This window comes from Polypterus senegalus, chromosome 4 (assembly GCF_016835505.1).
Source record: "Polypterus senegalus isolate Bchr_013 chromosome 4, ASM1683550v1, whole genome shotgun sequence".
In the NCBI taxonomy this organism is placed as follows: domain Eukaryota; kingdom Metazoa; phylum Chordata; class Cladistia; order Polypteriformes; family Polypteridae; genus Polypterus; species Polypterus senegalus.
In genome coordinates, this window is record NC_053157.1 from 232628443 (window position 1) to 232641268 (window position 12826).

The 12826-nt window shown below is 43.8% G+C and overlaps 1 protein-coding gene across 1 annotated transcript in view; it reads left to right on the top strand.

The window, feature by feature from the left end:
- Nucleotides 1–4680: 4680 nt before the first annotated feature.
- LOC120528892 (galactose-3-O-sulfotransferase 2-like) overlaps nucleotides 4681–12826 on the top strand; it is a 37234-nt gene continuing 29088 nt past the window's right edge. The window contains exons 1-3 of the mRNA XM_039752969.1: nucleotides 4681–4707; nucleotides 5925–6217; nucleotides 9970–10155. Coding sequence (XP_039608903.1) covers nucleotides 4681–4707; nucleotides 5925–6217; nucleotides 9970–10155 — 506 coding nt within the window. The remainder of the gene's footprint in view (nucleotides 4708–5924; nucleotides 6218–9969; nucleotides 10156–12826) is intronic.

Consider the following 12826-nt stretch of genomic DNA (forward strand, 5'->3'; position numbering starts at 1 on the left):
TTTTGTATTTGATCTTCTATGTGCTCTATGTGTGTGAATCACTACTTGCTTCTTAAACCGGCTCTCTTCCTCCAACTGGACACAGAGTCCATTACATTTGTGATATTACAGCTCTCTGAATAACTAAAATACTGAGATGTATACGTGATGTCATTTTCATGATGATAGGAGTTAAAGCACGTTATTAAACATGTGTTTCACTTTGATGAAATAATTTATTGCAGCAGTACTCAGGGGCGGCTCTAGGCTTGTGGTGGCACTGGGCAGAGGAAGAATCGGTGGCTCCTTCGCCCGCCAATGTCAGTAAGGTAGTTTATGCACAGTGGATGACCACGTCCGTTGTGGACACTGCATAGCCGCCTCGTGCTCAGGACACAAGCAATTAACTTTTGTCGAATTTGCCGCTGCGTTTTTAGCTGTGTTGTTATTTTCTCTTTCTGTTTTATATTCAATATATATTGGCGTAGCAGCCACTGCAGTCCTTGCTTTTCTTTCCCCAAGTAACCGATCGCCATACAATCAGCTCTGTAATAGAAGTTAAGCCATCTGTAAGCTTAGAGCACCGATTCTTCAAAATGTTTAAGGAACATTGAAATATCTTCGTTGTACATGTTTAATTATTCTATCCCTCACGACAGTCCCAGTGATTATTAGATTATTTAAATGAAGTTAAAGTTTTATCTGTATAATATAATCAACATATTTAGCTGCATTTCATTTTACAAATGATCATCATATGTAAATACGCGCTTTATAAAGTAGCTCAGGTTGTGCGATATTATAACTTTAAGGCAAGTTTACAGTGAGGTGATTGTACTTATAAGTACAGACAGTTCTACAAGGTGCAAATGATTGACTGTTTAAAGTTCTTGGGATGAAACTGTTTCTGAACCGCGAGGTCCGTACAGGAAAGGCTTTAAAATGTTTTGCAGTGGCTGAGACAGCGTGTACTTGATGCTGTATACCGATAATTCTCTTTCCGATCAGCTGCTGCTGTGATTCACACTCAGACACAGTGATATAAATACTCCGAGTCATGCAGTGAGAGTAATAAGGAAAAAGATGATCCGCTGTGGCAACCCTTAAAGGGAGCAGCTGACAGATGAAGAAGAAGAAGAAGAAGGTGCAATGAGAGTAACAACGCTAAAGCAGTTATGGTATTTGGAATACTATGGCTGTTCCCTGGACCATTATATTGTTACAAGTTAATTACAATCAGATGCATTACACTAATAAACAATATGCGGTTAGTTTCGGTGTATTTATAAAGCTGCGTCAGGAAAATAAGGTGTAACCACACAGGAACAGTAGCACTACTTTGACGCTGGGTGCCGCCAGTCTGCAAAACCGAGCGGAGAACTTGCGTACGACAAGGCATGAGTAGCGTGGAGAAGTGCGTGGCTTTACGCCAAGTGTAGGTTTTATACATCGCGATTTAAACGTGGAAAAGTTCTTATGCAACATTTCTGTGCGTACGCACCGTTTATACATGAGGCCCCTGGTCCTTAGCAATGAGGATCCTGCAAGCTGGACCAACCTCGGGCCGTTACAATGCAGGTAATGTGCCTCATTCGGGACTCCATGAGCAAGTGCTCAGTCAACACAAAGTCAGACACACTGCTGATGGCCGTGCCCAAGAGGTCATTAAAACACTTCAATAAATGTACATGTCAATATGTGTGACAATTTTCTACAGTCACATAAGCTTTAAAACGTGTTGTCATTTCTGCATATCTATGAGCAAACAAAGAATCGTTCTGCATTTTCATGTGGTCTCCATGAATGACTTCTTTGAAAACTGTGGGAAGTTTTTTTCCACGACATGGTTTTTAAGACCAGCAATGATGTACGGAGCTGAGACACGGGCACTAAAGATTGCGCAGGAGAACCAGTTAGATGTCCTGAAATAGCAATGTGGAGATGGATGTGTGGAGTTACAAAAAAAGAGGACAGAATAAGAAATGAGAGCATCAGAGGCACAACAAAAGTGAGAGAGAAAGTACAGGAAGTAGGGGGTATGTTAATGAGATGAGGGGTGTGGCCTGTGTGTGTGTGTGGGGCGCTCAGCTCCCCAAACCCAACACAGACAGACACCAGACACAAGTCGAGCAACAGGCAGAGTGGTGGCTCTGAGGCTCTGGATCTGCTCTGCCAATCGGAAGGTTGCCGGTTCGAATCCTGTAAATGCCAAAAGGTCCTCTGCTATGTTGGGCCCTTGAGTAAGGCCCTTAACCTGCAATTGCTGAGCACTTTGAGTAGTGAGAAAAGCGCTATATAAATGCAAAGAATTATTATTACTACTGGTTGAGTCCCTGAGTGTTTAGGAGTCTTACGGCTTCAGAGACGAAACAATAGGGTGGTCCAGATCTAATAATGCAATGCAGGAAAAACAATGCAAAACAAATGAATTGTTTGAAATACTTTGTAATAAATGAAAATGGACTTACATTGAATTATTTCACTGATTTTCCATGTAATGTCCCACTTGTCCTCCTTTCAGTTATGAATTCTCTATTTAATAAACTTAATAAGTTATAGTGTAATGAAAATGGCATAATTAAATCTGGACCACCCTGTATTACACATTCTGGTAGTGAAGGCCTGAATGCTTTGGTAACCTTTGTCCAGACAGCAGGAGAGTGAATAGTTTATGTGAGAGTTGTGAGTCGGGTCCCCCACAATGCTGGTGGCTTTTCGGATGCAGTATGTGGTGTACATATGGAGGGAAGAGAGATTCCGATGATCTTCTCCACTGTCCTCACTTTCTGCCGCAGGGTCTCACAATCCATGATGGTGCAATTCCCAAACCAGACAGTGATGCAGCTGCTCTGGATGCTCTCAGTAGTCCCTCTTTGGAAGGTGATGAGAATGGCTGGTGGGAGATGGGCATTCCTCAGCCTTCGCAGGAAGTGAAGATGCTGCTGGGCTTTCTTGGCTGTGGAGTTGGTGTCGAGGGACCAAGTAAAGTTCTCTGCCAGGTGAACACCAAGGAATTTGATGCTTTTGAAGATCTTCACATTTGAGCTGTCTCTTCTAGATCTTCTGAAGTTAACAACCATCTCCTATGTTTTGTCTACGTTCAAAGACAGGTTGTTGGCTTTGTGCCAGTCCGTTAACAATACAATACAATACAATTCATTTTTATATAACCCAAAATCACATAAGAAGTGTCACAATGGACTTTAACAGGCCCTGCCTCTTGACAGCCCCCCAGCCTTCACGCTATAAGAAGATAAGGAAAAACTCCCAAAACCCTTGTAGGGAAAAAATGGAAGAGACCCTTTTCCAGGTGGGCTGGGCATGCAGTGGGTGTCAAAAATACAATACAATACAATACACAGGACAGAACAAATACTCAATACAGTATAAAAATAAAAAAATTAGAAGTATGGAGTAGAATTTAACAATAGATGATATCACGTAATTTGATTTGGATTTGTTTAGAGGCCTGGAGACCTCATCCATGAAGCTGCCTTCCCCATTAGGCCATTCCACAGCTGAAATAGCGCTAATCTGATGAAAGGACTCCTCTTTCCCACGACTCCTGCGATCCTCCATCAGGGATGACTTTACTTTAGGTAGGCAAAACAACTTGGCAGGTGGGCCGTGGCACCAAGTGCCACATTTGAGTACCAAGAAGAGAAACAGAATAGGTGAGGGTTAGTATCTAATTCTAACGATCATATTACTTATGTTTTAGTGCTAATGACTAACAAGAGAGATGCAGTCTGCACAGTTAATCAGCAGCTCTAGTCTAGTTAACCTCTGCACCTCCTCTCAGCATGCTGACTCGTCGTTCTTGTTGATGAGGCCCACCAGAGTCGTGTTGTCAGTGAGCTTGGTGATGTGGTTCGAGCTGTCTTGAGTCAGTAAAGTGAACAGCAGTGGACTAAGAACACAGCCCTGTGGAGAACCAATGTTCAGTGTGATGGTGCTGGAGATGTTGTTTCCAGTCATGACCGACTGAAGTCTCTCTGTCAGGAAGTCTAGGATCCGATTGTAGAGGGAGATGTTTGGACCCAGAAGGCTTAGCTTTCCAATCAGGTGGTGAGGAATGAGTGAGATGAATGCTGAACTAAAGTCTATGAACAGCATTCGCACGTAAGTGACCTTCTTGTCTGAGTGAGAAAGAGCTAGATGGAGGGTGTTGGCTATGGCATCCTCTGTTGAATTTATTCTGTGGTATGCAAACTTTATTTTCCAGTGAGAGGGGCAGCAGAGATGTGCCTCATGATAAGCCTCTTGAAACTTCATGATGATGGGTTTGAGTGCAACGGGGCATAGTCATTGAGGCAGGACTTTGAAGAACGATGGTAGTAGTCTTGAGGCACGTTGGAACAGTGGCATTGCTCAGGGAGATGTTGAAGATGTGATCAACGGCCAACTGGTCTGCACATTCTGTGTGCATCCAGCCAGGGATATTGTCTGGCTCAGCAACTTTCCTTATGTTGACCCTGCATAGGGTTTTCCTCATGTCAGCCGTGGTCAGACGCAGTACTTGATCTTTGGAAGAAGAGGTGGTCGTCCTCGCCGCCATGTTATTCTGCACCTCAAACCATGCACTGAAGTTGTTCAGTGCATCTTAAGGGGAGACATCACCATCACAGTCCGTGGTGTTATCCTGTAGTTAGTGATAGCCCTGGATGCCCTGCCACAGCTGTTCATTTCGTCACTACTGTCATGGAAGTAGCTGCAGATTCTCTGGACGTGGGTGTGCTTTGCAACTCTGATGGCCCAGAATATTTTTGCCATCGCTGTTCTCAGGGCCACCTTATCACCTGCTCTAAAAACATATTCACGGGCCCTCAGTAGCACACGCCCCTCCGCAGTAATCTACAGCTTCTGGTGATGAACGTGGAGACAGTGACGTTATCAATGCACTTGCTGAGGTAGCTGGCCACCAATGGTGTGTACTCCCCTAAGTTAGTGCAGTCGCCATTGGTCACAGCCTACTTGAACAGGTCCCAGTCAAGTGTGCTCAAGGCAGTCTTGAAGGGCTGAGATAGCTCCAGCCGGTTGGAATCGCTTGACAAAGTGGTCTCTATGCTGGAATTAGAACAACAGAGAGGTGATCAGAGTAGCCCAGGTGGGGGAGAAGGTCCGCCTGATATACGTCAGGAATGTTTGTGTAAACAAGATCCAGTGTTTTCGCTCCTCTCATTGCAAAGTCCACATACTGATGAGGATCGGCCATTTTAGAGCTTTTCGGCTCCTGGTGGCCCTGCTCTGAGACTTTGTCTGGTCTACCACTTTATGGCTGAGTTGTTGTTGCCCCTTAATGCTAAAGTCATCATTTGAAATCTGTATGGGTCTGAGCAGGATGTGCATTGGACATGGTGAGAACTTTGAGAAGGAGCCGATGTTATGTGTCATCATTGCTAGCACAGACACAGACTGTGGTGCACAGAAAGAGGAAGAGTAACATCAATGTAAACATTCCTTCTTCTTCTTTCTTCCTAGCTGTTTTCCTGCTTTCATGCAGTGTCAGCTGTCAAACACGGCAATCGCCACGGGGGTGATGTTGACTTACCGCATATCCTCTTTGATTCGATCAAGCCAGCATTTTTTCCATCTTCCTCATGGTCTCTTGCTGTATTGGCCATCAAGCTGTCGTCACTTTAGATCCCATGGCCATACCATCGGCGCCATGCACTATACAGCTTCTCGTGAGCTCAGCTTTAAAATGAGTTCCTCAAGAACCCGGGGGCACAGTTGAAAACTTGTAAAGGGTAAATATTCGCACAGATATTAGGAAGTTTTTCTTTACACAAAGAACAATAGACACTTGGAATAAGCTATCAAGTAGTGTGGTAGACAGCAGGACTTTAGGGACTTTCAAAACTTGACTTGATGTTTTTTTTGGATGAAATAAGTGGATAGGACTGACGAGCTTAGTGGGGCTGAATTGGCCTCTTCTCTTCTAGAGTGTTCTAGTGTTCATCAGTCGGCACCGCGCACATGAGCTTCTGGACATCTTTGCTCATAACGTGGTCAAATCAGAGGAGGCTGAGTACCCATCGCAGCATTCGCATCTCCATGACGTACAGCCAGCATTCGGCCCCATACGTTGCCACTGGGCAGTTGACCGTTTTATTGATCTTCCCCTTGAGATACTTCAGGATCTTGCAGTCACAGAGGACGCCAGCAACCTGATGCGACTTCAGCCAACTTCAGAGTCCAGGATGGTGTCACCATCTAAACAGACAAACGATCGCAGGTATTTATATGCAGTGACCTTCTTGAACTCTTATCCATCGACTCGGATGGTCCCATTGGTCTGCACTCCACACATCAAGTAAACACTCCAAACCTGCCTAATTGGATTCGGGGCACCACAGGCTTTTCCAGCAGTACAGTCCAGCAGGCATATGGCAGGAAGCAGCCGTAGAGAGAATGCAAGTCCATCATAGGGCACATTCAAACACGGACAACTGACCGTCATCTGCTAACCTAAAGCAGGTGTCTTTGACAATGAGGGAGGAAACAGAGGTTACCAAGAAGAAAGCTTATGGAGAGTGTGGAAGAAACGACCGTCACCCCCTAGGTGACCAAAAACCTCTAAGAGAAAACAGGCAGGAGGAAGTTTAAATCATAAACCATTCATTCTCTTCGAAAAGGGAGCACTCCTATCACAGCATTCTGTAACAAGACGCACACAGCATTCTGCTAGATGAGGTCTTTGTTAAACACAAGTAAAAGGTACAGAATTAGATGACTTACATCATACAAAGTTTCTCATCATCATTGGCTTCCTCCAGTTGCTAGCTGGTGTAAGAGACGGCCAGGACGCCCCCGAGATTGAAGGATGGGGGAAGGCAGCTTTTCAAGGACACTGCCTCCCCCAAGACACTAGATGGCAGCTTCCCTGGACTACATCTGTGCCCCGATGCCTGAAGGGCACTATGGGACTTGGAGTCCAGCAACACAGCCCTGCTGGGCACCGTGGATACCGCTGTGGGAAACTGGTGGGAGAACAAATTCTCACCTAGCCCAGAAGTTCTAATGGATTATGACAACGGAAGCCCTGATTAAAAATCTGAGTTCTCCAGATGACCCGGAAGTGCTGGCAAGTCACGTGGTCAGGAAGAGCAGAAGCACTGAAACCTGGGGTTGCCAACACCAGTCCTGGAAGGAGCACCATGGCTGCAGGTTTTCATTTTAACCCTTTTCTTAATGAGTGACCCGTTTTGGCTGCTAATTAACTCCTTTTGCATTCATTTTAATTGATTTGAGTCTTGAGGACTCAGACCCCTTCATTGTTTCTTTTTCCTTAATTAGCAGCCAAACAATAACGAGATACAAAATGAGCCAAAATAACTGGTGTCCATCATACAAGATCTGAAAATGATGAAAGATGAAGGTCTCAGGAATGTCAATCTGCTCAGGTCCTCAAAACATTTTAACAGAGCTCTTAGAAAAAGAAAACCAAGCCATGGAATTAAAGAACGGGTTTAATTAACAACAAGAATCAGCACCTCTTTAAGCAGCTGGTTGGAGTTTGAGGCCCTGACGCAGTTGGTCTTCTGAAGACTCCCTCACTTCACATTTCATTTCTGTTTGGGTGCCATTTAAGGAAAGAAATTAGGCAATTCAGAGGAACGATGAAGAAATTCAGGGGAACAAATCTTAAAAAAAGAAGTTAATTAGCAGCAGAAACAGGGCACTCATTGAAAAAAAGGGTTAGAATGAAAACCTGCAACCACGGTGGTCCTCCAGGACCGGAGTTAGTGACCCCTGATTTAAAGGACTGTTGGAAACCCAGCAAGCGAGCCGGAGTCGGGAGGAAATGAACAACGCTTGCTGAGAGTTGTGAAGGAGTTATAGACAAGTGACAAGTGTATTTACCGTTGTTAGTCATCATGAGTGTGGCAGAACAGGATAAAGAAGACAGAAAGTTATGGAAGAAGATGATCCGCTGTGGCAACCCCTAACGGGAGCAGCTGAAAGAAGAAGAAGATTGTACTTATTGACTCTTTCAGGGCAAAAAAACGGGGTTGACGGTGGTAATCAACAGTAAATGGTGGCAAAACCCACCATTATGTTTTAGTTGGACTCTCAATACTAGAAGGAACGTTAGCTTCAGTGGTTTGACCGAGATTCCCTGCGCTCACACAAGTAGAAAGGAGTAAACAATGGCAAAAATTTCATTGACATCTGGCAAGAGATTGAAGCAAATGTGTAAAGCAAAATACTCCGTAAGTGACGTTTTACACTTTATCGCTGGATTGGACTCTGACTTATCGGACTCCAATTTTGATACAACTGACTGAAAATGAATGCGAGTTACTAACATCGGCTGATTTGGTGCTGAGCAGGTTTGTGTAGCTGACGTGGCTATGGCAACATTCACCTGGGAGGACCGCCACCTACCATAAGAAGAGGTATAGACCAGATAGCGATGCACTACGACCACCACTGCTGCCCCTGTCCCCTGCCATTGGAAGCCAGCCTGCCATGTATTCCTGACAACCAATGCATTTAGCAGCAGACATTTTATGTCGATTTCTGTGAGAAACCATTGCTTCATGTGCTCTTTTCAGAAAACTGCATTTTTGGGGGAAAAAAAAAAATATTCAGCCCTGAAAGAGTTAATTGTGTACTGGAGGCTGTGGTGCTTTAGGAGCACTGTGGAAGAAGAAATATTGAATAAATATCTTCTGGGTGCCTTTAACCTGTGTCTTGTGCATCTGTCTGTTGGGTTTAAGGGGAAACAGCGACCCCTAGTGTCCACAGCAGACACAGGGCAAAATGAACCGTACTAAATTATAAGTAAACATGGTCAGCAAAAAGACATCAATCATTAATGCCCAGCATGGTGTGTTTGCTTTGGCATGTTCAGCTCCTTTCTTTATTAGCACAGCAGCTGACGGCAAATGCCTTCCTTATACAGCAAATAAACAGCCCAGTGTAGTCTGCTTGCATCCCGTCTCAGCTGCCCATGGCTACCTGAAAACGCTTTTATATTACATTATACAGTGCACTTTGCTAAATGTGCTTAATCACTTTAAGATATAAAATCCAAACCTCACAGCAATTAATTCATTTGTCTTGTTATGATATATATATATATATATATATATATATATATATGATATGATATGATATATATATATATATATATATTTTTTTTTGCCACAACAGACACAAGGGAGAACGGGCAAACTCCACATGCACAGCAACCATCTGGCAGGATGCTTGCCCAATGCACCACTCTGCCGTGCAGGATGGCCTGATGCGTGTATGTGTGTGGATAATGGCCATTACTTTTTTTTTTCCCATTTTAATTCAAGGCATTTTTTTATTTTCTATATTAGCCTGGAGTACTAGGGTGTTGTACCGTGTTAGCCATTTTGAATGTAGCGAGAAGTCAAGCAAGCAGTGAAAGGTGTCATTTTGCTTGACTTCTCACTATATTAGCCTGGAGATGTTGAACTGACCCTGTGTGAGGCTTGGTGGTGGCACGAGTGGACCTCATTCGAGTTCGGTTCCTGTCAGTTTAATGTGTCATGGTGGACACTGGCTGCCCATGACCTTTGAACTGGATTATGTGGGTGTGAGAAGGTTACGCTAAGAGAAATAAGACGTCAACTTACCTGCATGTTGCCCTTATGGATTCTGGACAGCTGGGCAGTGTCTACAAGAGTTGCTTCATCGTTTGGCATGTCTGAATATTATGCAGTGCAGACATGATGAACTTCTTAGTAAAAGCAGGCTCTGGATTGGCTGTATGGTATATTGGGGTCCAGCTCATAACCCAGTAGGGTTTAAAGAGGATCATCTGTATCACTGCATATCAGTGTCCCTGTATCTGTTGTTTACCGAGGGACTGGAAGGGAAACAACTACTGTGTCAACCGTGCCGCCTCCCATCTTTTTGTCTTTTTAAGGACTCTATTAGATCTCTGTTGTGGTGTTTTCCACATCGTAAGACATTGAATCAAACCTTCCTTTCTTTCCTTTTGTCCTAAAGAAAGATGGAAGTCTGGTCCTGCTGCAGGATGCCGGTGCAGAAGATCTCCGCCTCCATGTTCACTGGGACTGTGGTGGTAGCCCTCATAATCCTTTCAGTCAGCTTTCACATGAGGCACCTGGGTCAGATAAACGTTTTCCACAGGGTCAGCCACAGGATCAAGTTTCATCCACACACATCGCAGAGGTAAGGACCAGTAGAACATTTTTGATCAAAGTTGTCATAAGATTGATGGGGCTGTGTTATGTTTCAGGACCTGAGCAGCCAAAGCTGGATTTACTGTTTTCTGCAACTGATCAGGTGGCATCCTAAAACCGTTCCTTTAGACAACATTTTGATGGGGCTGGATGTACAAGTGGAAACATGGGAGTGTCTTTTGTCACGGTGGCCATTGATTGGTCAGTCTCTCCCAGTCTGCTCTTCCTTGGTATACAACTAGAGTGGAATGTGTGTGATGGTCTGGGTCATGTCCACATGCCCTTTGTCGCGTCCAGGAGCATCTTAAACCCCAAACTGTTGATAGTCATGAACTAATCGGATGACTTGAATGATCTTGCATGAATGTCTAGGCCCATCTGTGTGGAGTTTGTATATTCTCCCAGTGCCTGGTGGGATTTTCTCCAGGTGCTTCAGTTTCCTCTTCCTCTCCCATCTCTAAGTTGACCTTTGGCTGGGTGGGCAGATTTAGGAAGAGTCTTGATTGTTTCAGACTTCAGGCCAATCAATTGACCACAGGTGGACTCCTATATATATATATATCTATACTAATAAAAGGCAAAGCCCTCACTCACTCACTCATTCACTCACTGACTCATCACTAATTCTCCAACTTCCCGTGTAGGTAGAAGGCTGAAATTTGGCAGGCTCATTCCTTACAGCTTACTTACAAAAGTTGGGCAGGTTTCATTTCGAAATTCTACGCCTAATGGTCATAACTGGAAGGTATTTTTCTCCATTAACTGTAATGGAGTTGAGCTGGAAAGACGTGGGGGGCGGAGTTTCATGTGACATCATCAAACCCTCCAACGTAATCACGTGAACTGACTGTCAATGCAGTACGTAGAAAACCAGGAAGAGCTCCAAAAAGCGCTTAAGAAAACATGCATTATATAATTGAGAAGGCAGCGAAACAATAAGAAGCGAGCGAGTGACATATACTACCATATTCATGATTGCTGCTACCTCGGAAAGAAAGCAAGGTGTAAACCTAAACTTTAAATTAAGTTCATAGACAGGCTACCGCTGGCGATTCACATGCCCACAGGTAATGAGAGGACGCAGGATATAAACGAGAGTTTTGATCACTTTGTAACTAAGTTAAAATTGTAGGTGAAGGGGTGTGCTTATGCAAATTCCGAGAGACTGTGTTTGTGGGGGATTGACAGTTAAGGCGGGTGGGGGAGTCACGTCATCATCTCCCCTCCCATTCATCTCATTTCGCTCTGAGCTGAGCTCCACGGCTAATGCCGTCTTCCGAAGCAACTTCATCAGACTGCCACCAAATACTCACAGAAAAATCCACAAGTTAATACACACGCTGTCTCTAGAGTTTCTCCACACTGAATCCTCCAGGCACTACTTACAAAAGGTTACATTGACAATCGTGTTATGTTATTTTTAAAATCTTTCCTTTTCTTAGCACAAGCACAGCTGAGAAGCTTCGATGCATGTGCTCCATAACGCGTTAAAAAATAATGCATTTAATCACACTTTGCATTACAAGCAAAGGGAGCTTTTGTCAATGCATGATTTCCTGGTACACGATTACATTGATCAGCGCATCCCGATTCATTTTACCCTCGCACCACCTTAGTTTGAGAAGAAGTATGAAAAAATATGAGGTTAACACAGAAAAACAGATCACCAATTCAAGCTTTATGAATAATCGATTCACCATCAATAATTGTTTTGGTAAAGCCATCCTCCTTCCATTTTATAATTTTTCCGCCACTAGCCATGATTAAATGAACGGTAAATAAAGTAAGAGCAAAGCGAGGGTGACTTATTTAGGCAGGCATATATATGACAGCAACACTCATGACAATGTCAATCATGTTATGTTATTATTAAAATGTTTCCTTTTCTTTTTCATTACTTCTTTAACACACTACTTCTCCGCATGTAGGCGGGTATTTTGCTATATATATAATATATGAATGACCTCCAAAGAGCGCTGAGACTTTTGATATCATGAACGTGTGTACAAAAACTGGGGTCTCCTGCCCAGCAAAGTCGAGCAGCCAGCGCGTGCATAGCTGTGCCGGCCTTTGAGACGCTGACTGCGCTTCTGCCTTAAGTCAAAGTGAGCACTTTTAATTTTTTTCATCCTCCCCCTGCGCTATAGCCCAGACAAGTGCAAACACGGACCCCTTTTCTACACCACGGCAAAATAATATTAAGGCGATTCACACTTTCTTTTGCACGATATACGATTATGAGGTCGTCAGCTCGGATTATGAACACACGCACATGAGTGGAGGACTGACAGTGCCATCACAGCCGATTAATGGCGAGGACGTCTCACCAGTCTACACAAGACCCACCGCGACTGTCCCCAAAAGGCGATCATAATGTCACCAAACACATCTCTATACTATATAAAAGAAAAGGCAACTTTCCTTTCTTTACACCTTTTTTCCTTTTATCCCAAACCAAAGCCTTTCTCTCTTAACACTGCAGAGGACACAAAACTAATTTTCTTTAATTGCCGGTAAGGCACATTACCAGAGGCACAAATTTGAACGTTCACATAGAAAATGTAATTTCTATACCACAGCCGTCGTGTAGCGCCTTTCAAAAGGGATCTACTACCGAGAGATGATCCATATACATTTTAGCTGCTGTTAGTTACTTACCT